Here is a 15,947-nt window from a genome sequence, read left to right on the forward strand (position 1 = left end):
GAATAAAGTGATTAGATGATGTTGCATAGATTATGTGAATCGTTGACTTGTGTTATCTGACTGTGCAGGTTCTAATTATAGCGATCAGAGCTAGGATTAGAGCATTCAAGCCAAGGAAGGAGCGAAGCATATGACAGATCCCAGGTAGAATTCATCGCGTTATCTATTTACTTTAAGGAAAAATTAGTCCCTTTGTCTTTCTGTTGTTCTAGGTCAGTACGCAAGGCCTAGGGAAGATACTTTTGTCCGTAGTCGTAGCTTCCGCATAACATGGATGATGGTCACATTTCGCATTAAATAGTGTTTCCACTTTTTGACAACTTGTACTAGAGTGTAGAGCTCTGTGTCATAGGTAGGGTAGTTGAGAATTACTCCATGCAATACTTTAGAATGGTAGCATGCGAGCTTTCCTCCTTGCACTAATATCACTCCCATGGCATACCCACTTGCATCCATATCCACTTCAACGGACTTATGCAATTTTGGTAATGTAATAATTATTGCCTAATTGATTTTCTTTTTCAACTCTTCAAATCCTTCTATTGACTTTTCCCCCACTTGAATCTCTGACTACTTGTTTTTATGATGTGGAGTCATGCAACTTTGAAAATGAAACTATGAACTTCCTCATGAACAATGCTACTCCAATGAAAAGATTAAGCTTAGACATGTTTGTAGATATCAACCACTTCATGATGGCCTCCATTTTTGTAGGATCTACTTAAGCTCCCTTTCACTAATCACATAGCCTAAATACACCAAAGAATAGTAGGCAAACTCATATTTCTTGAGATTTACTACTAGCTAGTGCTTCTTCAATGTCTCTAGCACTTGCATCAAATGTGAAATGTGATACTTATAGCTAGCATTGTAAACAAGTATATCATCCAAATAGACAATAACAAATGTATCTAGATGGGGGCATAGTACATCATTCATTAGTATCATAAACATAGTTGGCACATTGCATAAACCAAAGTGGCATGACTAAACACTCATACATACCTTGTTTGGTTTTCCAGTATGTCTTCTAGGTGTCTTCTTCTTTGGCTCAAACTTTGTGGCACCTTGATTTGATATCCATCTTTGTGAAGTATTTCCCTTTACAATTGATTTAACAAATTGCATATCTTGGGTTTAAGTGTACATATTTGAGTGTAATCTTTTCTAATTTGTTGTAATTGATGCACATTTTCCAAGTCTCATTCTTCTTTGGGACAATTATGATGGGTGACCCACAAGGTGAGGTACTTGGTTCAATCAAACCCTACTTTGGTAGCTATTTAATATATCTATATATATATATATATATATATATATATATATATATATATATATATATATACAATGGCGAGTTTGGAAATAATTGAATTTTTCGCTCCACTTCCCTCTTGGGTGGTAACCCTTTAGGCTTAGGGAACACTCCCCTGTATGGATATAGTAATCCCTTCAGTTGATGTTTCTATTCTTTAGTACACCCATCTAGGGATGCCCTTTCCCTCATTGACTCATCACTAGACCGATTTTCTCTTAAAAAATTAAAACATATATTTTGCTAGAACTAGTTATCTTCTTAGCTTGATTTAACTCGGAATTGCCTTTTTCTGCATTCATGCTTAAGGATTTCCCGTCCTTGTTGGAGTAGCGCTAATTGGCTCTTTGCATGAAGATTTCATCCCTCATATAAATGTAAGGACTCCCAAACATGACTCCATGTGCATCAAGTGGTACTACATTCAAACCTACTTCATCAATATAATCAACACTTATAGCAAATTTTACCTTGCACTATTTTTTTATCTTTATCTCTGCATCCTTATTTACCTATCCTAATAGCTATGGGTGAGGATGATCATGAACCTCAAATACAAGTTTGTTTACTAGATCCACTACTATGAGATTAGCCCATAAACTTTATTCAAATAGAGCATCTCCCTTATTCTTCTTGACTTAGATTTTGATGTAGAAGAGCTTTGTTATCTCCTTTTCTTCTTGTTGATGAAGGCTACTTAGATTCACCTCCTTCTGTACTAATGTGCAAATAATCTTTTCATCCACATCGTATATCATTTTCACCTAATTGCTCGAATGTGTGGCTAGAAGATTCTTTTTCTTTCCATACTTCTCTCTATTTTTTGGGTTCAACTCATGATGCAGTGTCCAACACTATTCTGCAAATGTGAGTTTGCGTAGTAGTTTTTCGTGTATTTAGGCTATGTACTTGGTGGAGGGTATCTTATGTAGATCTTACAAAGTTGGAGGCCATCATCTTCAATGGCTAGCCATTGTCCACTCATAATTTAATATGAAGTATAAACTCATATCATGCTAATTCCTAAAACAATTATGAGTCACCAACTTTCTTTCTCCTTAACCTACAAAACCCAAGGAATGGAATCTCCTTCTCTCGCACATAGTCCCTCAAGTTATCCCTTTTCCCTCTAGGGCTCTAGAACAAGTTGGTTAACTAATCTCTCTACTATGGACTCCAAAAATACTAACCGTAACAAGAATTCTCACAACATCAACTCACTTGATCACTTAGGTAATTTCTCACTCGCAAACCTATAGATAAATTCTTCATGCCTTTACTAGCTCCTAAATTTTTTTCTCAATACCCACTATGGCTATCGCCCTTCTTCCCTACATTGAGCTCTTGTTTTCTCTCTTCTACCCAACTGTAAAAGTTGTTATCCTCCCTATTTGAATTTAATTTTTTGCCATGTGTGTTTGACTTTCAAAATTCCCCTATAACATTGTACTCAACTTGTAATTTCAATTATGTGAGATGACTTTCCCATCAAAACTCATACATAGATTCAACTTTTGAAAGAATCAAAAAAAGAAATAGAAAGTTCATTAAAAGATTAAAGTGGCTTGAGATTATTAAACATGCATAATTTTTAGTTAAACCTCCTCTTAGCTCGCTCTCTTGAAAACATAGCCCATAACTCTATCCATATGTATATACAACCAAACATATATATATATATATATATATATATATATATGTAATTTTATTATTTTCAATAATAATAACGTTTCAAGCTCGTTTACCTACACAATTATATGCTCACATGAAAGTTTAACGAAAAATAAAATTAATCTTTCTCAAAAAAAATTAAATGATTATAGATAATATTGTATAGATTTTAAGTTAATTTTTTTCTTAATCAGTTTCTAGTGAGAGCTCCTTTTTCCCTAAATATTTCAATAAAATAAGCTCCATTACCAAAAAGAACATGCACAACCTCCCCTCATTTGGAAAATGAACCATCAACAATAATTAATCACACTTCCATACCCACATTAAAGTCCAACAAATTTAGACTTAAGAGTTCCCATCAACAATAATAAGTGGCAACCATGGGTATGAGATAGCGTATGGTGTAGACAAATTGTATTTGAATGAGATGAGTGTTAGGTAAATAAATAGCATCTAAATGTTAAATGGAAATAAGTTAATAACACTTGTTCTTTTGAATGTCTTAAGGTAATTGGTTTACATGGTTGTGGAATCTTCTAGGTGGTTTGGAAATCAGCCATAAAGAAAGAGGTGTCAACCAGTCTGCAAACCTAAAAACAAGTTAAAGTAAACCGAAACGGATGGATGTGAACATATTGTCAAAAACTCTTACCCGTACCCAAGACGTAATCTAAGCAAATCAATTTCAGTAAAGGGGACCAAATGGTCCAAATCATTGATTGTCTAGGGTGGTTCATTCTATACCTCTTTAATACAGACGTTATCGACAGGTAGTACGCAAGTGCAAGTTTGGCGAGTTGTTTTATCAATTTTATGTGATCTGTTTGAGTGGTGTTATTTAGATATTAAGTATCGTGTAGTAAGTTAATGATTAAATAATTTTTATATTTTGTTAAAATAAATAAAAAATAAAATAATATGTAATTAATAAGATGTAAAAGTAGCTTTACTATTAGATAAAAATAAATTGATATAAAGATAGTGAGTTAATTGTTAATTTATTTTGTCAATTGTATGTGATACTTTAGATGTAATTGTTTCAGTTAAATATTAAACACGGTGTACTAATTATTTGTACATTTTGTTCAATAGACAATAATAAAGTGGTATCCTATTTATAAGATGTAGAAATACTAAGAAAATCATTAACTTATTGTAGATTAAAAATAAAGTGAGATTCAAAGATAATAAATCAAACATTAACTAATCACTGGCTCACTATCTTTGCATTATGATGTTGACGAGACAAGAATAAAGTGATGTTCAACTAATAGATGTAAAAGTAGTGAGTCAATCATTAACTTATTGTTGAAGGAAGGTAAAGTGGGTTGTAAAGATAATAAATCAATTATTAACTTATAAGATAGTGTAAATAGAAGACTATCTTTCCAGAACTATTTTGATGAAATTTTACAGAATTTTTTAAAAATTCAAATTCAAATTATAAAATTTCTGAATTTTGAATACTCCAAACAATTTTGAAAATGCTGAATCTATTTCCACTATTAAAAAATATTCAAACACTCCAAAAATAAAATAAAAAATCACTAAACACACCAGCTTAATCCCCTTAATATTTCGAGTTAACTCGTAAAGATACTTTTCTCTATTATATAATTAATACCCTAGTCAAGAAAATTTCCTTCCTGTTTCGTTATTGTCTGCTCTTCCTTCCTACTGGCTAAAACAACCCCTCTTCTAGCTTGCTTCTAGGGACGGAAGCCTACCTACGTAGACACACATATCTAAGCATTTGCGTGGGACTCGCACTAACTATTGTAAAGAACGCTACCGTGCCTGAGAATCCCTTAAACGTAGGGGATTCATATTCCATATTCATATTTTACTGAAAATTCCTGGGCACAACTCAAATTTCCTGCCATGTTAATGTTTCCCCATTCGTGGCGTGAGTCAAATTTCCTGGACTCTGGCTGCCTACTTACAGTTTTCTTGTTGTGACAGATGCCTACCTCTGCAAATCGTATACGTGGCACTCTTACCCACTATTGTAAAGAAAGAAAGTTACCGTGCCCGAGAAGCCCTTAAATATAGGGAATTATGATTTTATATTGGATTGAGTTTGAGGAGGCTAAATTTTTTATTAAAATTAAATAAAAAATAATGGTAAATTAAATTTTGATTTGTGTTATTTAAATTTTATTATATATATTTAATATTTTTAAAATACTTAAATTATAAGTATTTTCGCTATAATTTTAATAAATAGCTAAACAAATCAATAATAATTCAATAGACCAATCAAATCGGAAAATAAACTGTCAACCTTTCAAAAAAATTACACCCGTATCGATACTTTACTGAAAATACATGACAACAACTTAAATCTACTAAATCTTCGGCCATGTTAACGCTTACCAATTGGTGCCTCACGTTACCTCCCGTGTTTGCTTATGCACCACCTTACCTCCTAACTAATGGCACACACTTTCGTGTGTCTTACACTGAGTCGGAGGTATTATATAAGAAAATCGTCTTCCCCTTTCTCCACACAAATTCTCATTATTTCTCTCTCTGAATTTTGTTGTTATTTCGTGATGGCGAGTGTTTCAAAGGCAACCCTGTTACTCTTCCTTGCGACCACCTTGTGGACTTTATCAGCTAACGCTTCGGATTCTTCCCCCGGATTTACAGATGAAGACCTCAAGTCTGAAGAAAGTCTGCGACTCCTTTATGACAAATGGGCACTTCGGCATCGCACCACCAGAAGTTTGGATTCGGATGAGCATGCCAAACGATTCGAGATATTCAAAGAGAATGTGAAATATATCGACTCCGTGAATCAGAAGGATGGTCCATACAAACTTGGATTGAATAAGTTTACAGATCTGAGTAACGAAGAATTCAAGGCCATGCATATGACAACTAGAATGGAGAAGCACAAGAGTCTGCGCCGAGACAGAGGAACACAGAGTGGATCATTCATGTACCAAAACTCCAAGCACCTGCCAGTGTCTATTGATTGGAGAAAAAAAGGAGCAGTTAATCCTGTGAAGAACCAAGGCCAATGTGGTATGAAATTCAATTTTGCACAATTAGTTTCAATTTCAAAACAATATTTAGATTGTTTTTTCAAACTAATCACATTATCAATATTTTGGTCAAAATTTCTAACCATTTAAATTTATTTAAATGCATTAGATCCCTAGTAACCAACTACTGTAATTCATCCTGGTTTATTTACATACATGGCATCAATACATGGCATCAATAGTAGCTTAGCACATAGGTCTACTTTGGCATATGTTACATATGTCTACTTTGGGATATATTGTAACTGATATATGATATATTGTTTATTTTTTGATCTCGCAGGAAGTTGTTGGGCATTTTCAACTATAGCTTCTGTAGAGGGCATTAACTATCTCAAAACAGGGAAGCTGGTTTCCCTATCAGAGCAACAGTTGGTAGATTGTAGTAAAGAGAACGCAGGATGCAACGGAGGGCTTATGGACAACGCCTTCCAATATATCATAGATAATGGTGGGGTCGTTGCTGAAGATGAGTATCCATACACTGCTGAAGCCAGCGAATGCAGTCCCTCCAAGGTATGTTAAGTGGCAATACTGCTTACCTGTGCATTTAGATAGGATAGTTAAATCCTAGTAAAATGGAAAATTTTAGTGAAATGGATTTCTATATAAATTTTTGAATAGGTAACTAGTAAAAAGGCCCTCTAAATTGTGTGGATTAGGATGCTGTATTTTTGGAAAAATTGAAAATATAGATGTTGAATATTTGGAATTTTCCATCTTTACATGTTTATTTTGGTATATTTTGATTCTTAATATTTAATTAGATAAGTTTAAGTGATATTTGATAAATTAAATTTAGGTAGAAATTTATGAGAATTGAAAATATATGCAGTTTTTATCTATATATAATTAAATTTAAATAATTATATAAATTATTAAGATAACACATTCTATTAACTAGATAGATAAACTTTTTTCTTGAAAATGACAACATTAATTGTGAAATCTTAATAGTATACCTAGATTCCCTTCCTATACCATAAGAATCTACATATTTAATTCTCAATCAATGTGTGTAAACAACAACGAGTTGTTATTGGCATTAAAAAAAAACAGTTTTATAAATAATAGTAAACATCATCATAATATTTTTAATAATGGTGTGTTATCATGTTTGTAAGATTATTGAATTATTATTTCATTTATTGTTTTAATAATAATCAATATTATATTTTGTAAGATTACTAAGTTTTGTTTTTTTGATAGGTTAAATCGAATGCAATAGCAGCAACTATTGATGGTTTTGAAGATGTTCCTGCTAACAATGAAAAAGCTCTCAAAGAAGCAGTGGGTCACCAACCTGTGTCTGTGGCCATTGAAGCAAGTGGTAAAGATTTCCAATTTTATTCAAAGGTAAGTGGTCATAATCTATTACATTGTTCTTAAAAATGAATATATAAGAAATGAATAATTTGGCATCTACACTAAGCAATTTTTTATTATACAGGGAGTATTCACTGGTGAATGCGGCACTGAACTTGACCATGGAGTTGTAGCGGTTGGTTATGGCAAGTCTCCTGAAGGAATTAATTATTGGATAGTTAGGAACTCTTGGGGACCAGAATGGGGAGAAGAAGGATATATAAAAATGCAACGAGATATTGAAGCAGTAGAAGGGAAGTGTGGTATTGCCATGCAAGCTTCATATCCAACCAAGAAAACACAAGACATTGATATTGAACTAGATGTCGATCACATTAGTGACGAATTGTAAAAATTGTCTCAACAAAAAATTGGTATTGTGAATTCAATAATATGAAGATTCATTCTTCATTTATTAGTTAAATTTGGTCATTATACTACATTATTGTTCATAGGTACTTCACACTTGAGAGTTTAAAATACATTATCATATTGCACTATTATTGATGATATTAAATAACTTAAATTAAATTTTCCAATGTTTCAAAAAGTGTGATTGAGATCATGGATATAATTTTGTTGTATTCATTTGTATGTCTAGGCAATTAAAATCATTCTTAAAATAAATATTACAATTATTAAATTTAAATTGTAGGATTGAGAATAACAACGAACATTAAAGCGCACACAAATTATTTAAAAAGGCATTCGAATTCTTAAGAAAGATGGGGCACAACTCGCATCATTAGTGGGAGATTCATGAATCATTCTTAGGCCCCTCGATTAAAATCTCCATTTCAAATTTTTTTAATATCAACATGTATAATAGATAGATAAGCTAAGCTAACAATTTAATGCACTTGAATTCTCCAAACTCTTATATTCTTGAAATAAAGCCATACACCGAGGTGCATTAAGAATAAGTTTGGGGGAGAGTAGCTTCTCTCATCTCCCATGGGTTTAGCTGAATTTAAGCTTTGATAATAAAGGCACCACATACCAGTGTTGTTATTCAAGTTAGAAGGAACCAAAGTTATGGGTCATTTCTCTCTAAACATATAGATACCTCTCCTCTTTAATGGCATGGCTTATTAACTCCATGATGGCTTAGGATTGCAATGCATGTTATGTTTAGAACAATCTAGGGTTTGGCATGTTGGTGTTATTCATATCTATGGGTATCTCAACTATTCTTCGAAAATTAGTGCCTAGTCTAGCCATCCTGTTTTTAGTTATCCTATAATATGATATTTTATAATCCCACAAGTTTTGTAATGTAATTAAAATATGATAATGCTAGAGAACCAATATGGTTATTTGGCCAAATTGTTTGATGTAGATATCTTTGTTGATTTAAATCACAAATTGTTGAATATGAAGATGAGGACATGCCTATATAGTTCTCGATGTGTGGAAAGGTAGCTTTCTTAGGGAGCCTGCGAGGGAGATTGGAAAGTTTGCAATATTCCCTGAATTTAGTGTTCAAACCCCCTTGATAATGTGGTAGTTGAGCTATCAACTTCCCTAGAAAGTTATAAGTATTGAGGAAAGAGGTATAAGAGATGCCCATGTCTGGGTTGTGTGCCTCATAGTCACTAGAGTGACTTTCAATCATGTAGTACCCCTACCTACTTTGATGTAAATGTTTGCATTCTTTATATTAGGCTTGTGAATTGGGAATACTTTTTACTATTATGTTTTTGAGATGGATACTATTTGATGTGGTTTTCGTGCCCATGTAATGACATTAGATCAATTTTGGGGCTATTTTTCTAGGCATTTTTATGCTAATTTTGGCTAAGTAGCTAAGAATGCAAAGATGTAAATATTGTATAATTGTAAATATTTTTTGCTATATTAATAAAAATAAGGTTGGTTGTAGAGCCCACTCTATGGAAAGAGTATGGGAGATGCAAGTCCAAGGCAAAAGGCAACAATTGAGTTTGGAAGAAGTGTGCACTTTGGGGTCCCACATTGCTTCAGTGGGTGCCACATGGCTAGTTTGGGCTATGCATTTAAAAGGGATGGTGGTTTTATTCTTAGGATTATTATTATGCATTTTTTTTAGAAAGGGATTCAGGGAACTGAATTTGGTAACTCATGACCAATGAGTTCTAGGGTTGGACTCTAGAACTAACGAGGGTGCATTTATTAAGTTAACCATACTGAATAGATGCTTTGAGGTTTTTATGTGAGCTCTGGTGGCTCTAAGGCTTTGTTGGCATTGATTATGGCTTGGTGCCATGGAGTTCTAGTGGAGAAATCAGTTCCGAGATAGTTGGTGAGTCCTAGTTGGGGCTCTAGTACTGATTATTGGGATTTCGGTTTGGTTGTTGACACTTGGACACTAGATAGCAGCAGAACTGCTAATGATGCAAGTTGAGACTGTTCCGGCCAATCGTAAGTCACCCTGAAAGGTGGGAACCATCAAGGGAATCAGGCTGTGCCACTTGGGTATTGATCAAGGGACATGAGCCTGTGGCTAGAGACTAAGGTTGTTGAGGTTGGTACCATAGTCATGTTTTTGTTGTTGATGGTCAATTGTTTCCTACAGAGTTGTTGTCCCGTCTCGGGGGTGGCTTTTGTTTGAGCTTATGAACCACACGGTTTAAGGCTAGCAGGAACATGGACAACCCATAGTCATTCATTTTCGTTCAACAAATAAATGCTTGTATTATTGTTTATGGTTTTTATTTGTGCATTATGTATGGTTGATACTTTTTTTATGCTTCTGTTGAGATGACTAAAATGCAAATGAAGCATGTAACGTAATGTTAATATGTTTTTCATTCGAATTAATTAATTACTTATATGTAATGTATAATATTGCATGACATATAGAGGGGCATGTCATTTAATTAAATTGTGAGGTCTAGGTTTTTAGAATGACAGAAATGAATATGTATGCTTCCACAATAAATAATATTATAATTAAGCAATATTGTAAGAGGGGAACATTACATATTGGTATCAGGCCCATTTCAACACTAGGTCTGAATTGGGCCAAAACTATAGATTAATTGTCATTTATTTGATGGAAGTATCAAGGATGGAAATAACATAAATTTACAGTGATGTGTGGTTTGACAATAAGTCACTTGGGCAAAGCCCAACAAACCGAAATTAAATTTATATAAATAATGTTAACTTTCACATGTGATATGCCCGCATTCATGCAATATGTATGTGCTTGCAAATAAATGTAGCTCTGCAATTATAAGGGTATAATTTCTTCTTCATGGAAGGCGTAACACCGGGAGTGCATCGATTATACATTATGTAACAGACTAATAAACTCTGACCTCAACCAACATAGTGGGGCCCCACCCAGGGAAAAACGGAGTGGGTAGTCGACCCTAATCTCAGTCGGTTCAGTCAATGTGAAATGGAAGACAGTTACTTGAGTAGTGGGCCCCAAGCATAATCGGCGTATTCGGGCTCAGCTGGGCAAAACGAGGCTGAGTAGCCGACCCCGACATCTGTTGGTGCAGTCAACTGTGCGTATAATTAGTGTGGGGTGCCGTATTTAAAACAAAACCGACCCCTAACTAGTTAATTGGAGACACAAAGGAGGAGTGGGGTAGTGCGTGGTAGGCCCATGTCGGCGAAATTCGTGGAAGTGGGCGGTCGGTCCATGTGGTCATGGAGGTGGACGAGGAAGGGCCCGTGGGTTACCCTTTTGCTTTTGTGGTTATGAATTTAAAAGTTTTTTAAGATTTTCATATGAAAATATCAATTTTGTTTACTAATTAATTATATTTTTTTACCCTAAAATCATATCTGTGAATTTAATAATATAGAAAAATATTTATAATTCTTACTGTCTTAGAAAAGGAATATTTGCTAATTTAATAATATATACGATAAATTTATAATCATATAATTGTTATTTCTGGGATGAGAGGGGAAAGGCCACAAATAAAATCAAGGACACTGATTTCTTAACTAAAATCTAAAAATAGTAGAGCGAACACTCATCCTTTTGGGTTTTTTTTGTTGACACTCAATTTTGCAATAAATTTAGGGTGGGTTTTTCCAGTTTTAAATTTAGGTTTTCTTTTGGTGAATTTTGTTCGAAGTCAATTTTACAACAAATTAAAAGTTTGTAGTGTATTAAATTTAGGTTTTGGTTTTGGTGATTTGTTTTGGCTTTAGTAAGGATTTATTGGAATTGTATCTTTTAATTTTATAAATGACAAAATTCAAAAGCTTTAAATATTTTCAAACAATAAACCTATAAATAAATTTGAAAACACATTTTAAATAACTAAATTCACAATCTTACAACCAAATTCCAAAAAAGTTAACCTCCATCATTTTCCTTTTACCATACATTTAGTGATTCTTAGCCCCAGGTTAACAATATATTAATCGCTACTATATTTAAAAATAAATAAATAATAAACTTATTCACTAGGAACCATTTGTATTTCTCAATTGCGGTATTCGTTGGTTGTCCAGATCTTACTCACCCCCACACCAATAGTGTATTTATAAATAGTGTCCTCTACCAAGGATGGTCAAAAGTGGCAGGAATCCGGCAAATTTTTTTCAATAAATATTTCACTAGCATGTTTGAATCATGTTTTTTTAAGGTGGAAATGGATTCAACATCATCAAAAACCTATGGGGCACCCAAAATCTTGAAGTTTGACCCCTGTAAACTGGATTTACAAAAATCTCTGCTAATTAGATTATGATTCATAAATTGTACAATTCCATTGCAACTCGGAAATCAGCTGAGAAAAAAATACCACAATAAAAAGTAGAAAAGCTACCCATGAGTCGGTAATGTTCAGCGAAGTAGACTCTAACTTTTAGATGTGAGAAGTTTAACATTTGAAGAGCAAATTCTAATCTCAACATCATTGAGTATCTTCTACAAATTCAATCGTTAATGGTAATTATGATAATTTGTATAATAATTGTTTCAAAACTTCATATAAAAAATATATGTATAAATGAATTGATTCCCATTTATGAAAATTCACAAGTCATATTTGTACATGGATACAAATTGTTTAATGGTTATTTTATTATTGAATTGATTTCCAATTATAGACTTCCTTCACATGTATGGTTGAGTTAGTATCATCGACTTCATTAATTTATTTTATATTAATAGAAATAATATGGAGATATTTAATAATTTTAAAATTGAATAAAACAAAATAAAAAAGAGCAGCTGGGGGAGAATCTGAAGTTATACATAACAGCGCGAACCAAGAGTATTCGAATCTTTGATATTCCGTTATAGATGACATATGACTGCATGTATGCATTGAGTTCTTGCAAGTTATATTGTGTTAGAAGTATTAAGCGCAGTTGATATTTTATCAGAGGAAATGCTGTCTATATATGTCATATTTAGCTCCAGCCAATTTAAATTGGAATAAAAAAATATCACAATTGAGCATCAATAATAATATAATGCAGATAATGTCTAACTATATATATATGATGCATCCAACTCTTGTGAGTATTTGGCATTAAAATATGACAACTTGCGCATAGTCACTGTATTAAAAACAAGAGAGCGACTGTCGCAGCTGTAGTCCCTGTCAGTAGAGGTGCTAGAAGCATGAATTAAGAACTTTAAGGTTTGATTGGTGAACAGTGCCATATACGAATTTAGGTTGAAGTGAATAGTACTGTCTGGTAACTTGAGCTATCAGATAATTAAAAAAAATCAATAACAATAAATACACTAAAAAATAGTATAATTAGTCTGAGATTTGATTTTTATATGGTCTGAAACTGCAGGTCTACAATCTCCGACACTAGAAAATAGTATAACTAGTCCATGTAGGAGAAGCAAAAATAATAGTATAACTAGTCCATGTAGGAGAAGCAAAAATAGATTTAAAGTAGCATTAATTGCTACATATCGCAAAAATATATTTAGAGTAGCATTAAGTGCTACATATTCCTTCTTCCGTACAACAATGATGCTCCATGAGATCTGAAGATAGTTCACTTGTTCTTTGTTTCAGGCCATGTTTTGCTTATGGGTTGATGAGAGAGCTTCTATTCCATGTAATGGAGCTACTATACAATCACACTAAATATGTCAGTGGCAGATGCTTAGTGCGAGACATATACAATGAACATGCATGCATTGCATTACAGTTTTCTAAACATATAAGTTGAGATACAGACAATTATCTTGAAAGAAAACGTACCTGAAGATTGAACTGTTCATTTGCAAAGCAAAATTCTCTTTCTGATGTTGACATATTGATAAAGGAGGAAAGCAGATGTGCAAGGGTATGATGAACCTTCTCTGATACAATGTACGGAGTGATGCTGCTTCAGCGGAGTGATGTTGCTTCAACGAACTGGGCGAGGGGGTTATGTTTGTAAACACCTATTATATATTGTCATAAATCTGTAACAGATTAGCAAACCTGAATCGTACAAAATTCAATTTGAACATCAGTATAGATGCAAATATCAAAAGGAAACATAATTTAATTCTAGAGACAGATCAGAAGACATACCATAGTCGAACAATACAATTGCAGAAGCTTTCTCGAAAAGCTGAAAAGGTCCAGAGACATCTACCAACTGGTAGAGCTGTCAGATCGGGGGTGTTTCTATTTTAGAAGTTGGGAGATGCAGAAGCTTTCTTGAAAAGCTGAAAAGGTCCAGAGACATCCACCAACTGGTAGAGCTGTCAGATTGGGGGTGGTTTTATCTTAGAAGTTGGGAGATGTCGATGTGAGGGCATAACCATAAATAGGGTGCGGGATGCTGACTGATAAAACTGAACTCCATTGGCCTCCAATCATAAATGACTATTCTTTTAGATCAGATTTGCGGAACTCAGGATGCAAATTGCTGACTGACAAAACTGAGCTGCATTGGCCTCTAATCATAAATGACTGTTCTTTTAGATCAGATTTGTGGAACTTGATATGCAAACTGACAAAATTTTGGAATGTCAATAATCAGTGCAGGAATGATGTATCTGACACCAAAAGCAAATCACGAATAAAATGATCTATCTGACATCAGAAGCAAATCACGAATAAAATCCTGGTGTTAGATTGCAAGTTTCATTGGCTGCCAATCATAAATGACTAGATTAGATGTTTTTTCAAAGTTACAACTACCTTCACTAACTTTCATCTACCCAATTAACTACTTGGAAAAACAATAAAGGACATCGGTTGTCAGGTTTAGCAGTTGAGTCCAATAGGCTCCAACTTCTCAGTTTTGTTATAGTTAACAATTTCTTCCATGGACAATTTTAGAGTGTAAGATGAAGTAGTGATTTTCAGTCAGGTTTAGCGGTTCAGTCCAATAGGCTTCAACTTCTTGGTTCTGTTGTAGTAAACAATCTCATCCATGGTTTTTTCAGCCTGGCCATTGTTAAGTTGATTGTGACATAAGATCAATCAGAAGTTGCAGTGGTAACCTTCAAGGCAATATTCATTACAGTAATGACAAATTTTGTAGCAGCATAAACTACACCAAATGCAACAGTTCAGCCTTGCAATTGTTAAGTTGATTGTGATATAAGATCAATCAGAAGTTGTAGTGGACAACATCATATGATTAATAGTTGGATATGCACTATTTTTCTTAATAGGCTTCAAGGCAATATTCATTACAGTAATGACAAATTTTGCACCAGCATAAACTACACCAAATCCAACAGTAATAGCATCTCCAACCGACAGATTCTTTAGCTAATTCTACATGATTTTCTGGCAGTTCTGGCCCCCATGTGCAATGCATGATAAATTTACTTGTGTTAAGGTAAAAGTTGATGACTATGTAGAAATTTTCTGAGGATTTCTATTACCTGGCATGGATGCTCTTAGAGGCAGAAGCACTGGATGGATAGTCTAATAGCTGAGGACTTGTCGTAGATTCCTATGCTCCCCATGATTGATAGTTGGGGTTCCTGTTTGAGATGTTATTTTTAGTGGTTGTTTCTTGGTTTCCTTTTCCTTTGTGCTTCTACTTTTAGGATGTCCATAATCAGAAGAGTCATGAGAACAAGTGCTAAAAGAAACAACGCTACCAGTTGAGTAAGTTCGGTTATGCTAATGGATTCCATGTAGCTTGTTACTACATTGATCAGAAATGGTATTCAGATTGAGGCTATGTTATATGAAGCAGAGGGATGTATGTCAATATATAGGTGCAGAAGGAAGTTATGTCTTCTAGGAAAGTGAGAGGTTGGGCATTTCTTTTGCCAATTTATAGCAAAGTTCAACGTGTTTGCAAGCTCGGTTTTAAGTGTGAATGGAACTGAGTTTTTGGGAATATTTAATTGTAAGAAAGAATCAATTAGTTGAAAAGATTGAAAGACAATGGGTAATGGATGTCTTTATGTAAAAATGGCTTAGCTGGCAGAAAGCATGATGAACTTTTGACAATTAGCAAAGGTGTCATAAAATTTAGTTTGTTGATGGTTGGTGTAGTTTGTAGAACCTCGTGGAACGAGCCTTTTTTCGGCTTGCTAGGCTCAAGGCCATAGGCAAAGAAAGCAAGGAAGAGCTACCTAAGGCAAAGCACTTCAAGTAAAATGCTTA

General features: G+C 33.8%; 1 protein-coding gene across 1 annotated transcript; it reads left to right on the forward strand.

Annotated features, from left to right (window-relative positions):
- Nucleotides 1-5,479: 5,479 nt before the first annotated feature.
- On the forward strand, nt 5,480-7,825 carry LOC149183668 (vignain-like). Its single transcript, XM_089417211.1, has 4 exons — nt 5,480-6,016; nt 6,320-6,552; nt 7,246-7,392; nt 7,487-7,825. The coding sequence occupies exons 1-4, from the start codon at nt 5,542-5,544 to the stop codon at nt 7,751-7,753; spliced, it is 1,122 nt and encodes a 373-aa protein (XP_089273337.1). The 5' UTR covers nt 5,480-5,541; the 3' UTR covers nt 7,754-7,825.
- The last annotated feature ends 8,122 nt before the right edge of the window (nt 7,826-15,947 follow it).

Source organism: Pinus tabuliformis, chromosome 3_2 (assembly GCF_031772625.1).
Source record: "Pinus tabuliformis cultivar Carrire ecotype Pingquan chromosome 3_2, CPIR1, whole genome shotgun sequence".
NCBI classification, from domain to species: domain Eukaryota; kingdom Viridiplantae; phylum Streptophyta; class Pinopsida; order Pinales; family Pinaceae; genus Pinus; species Pinus tabuliformis.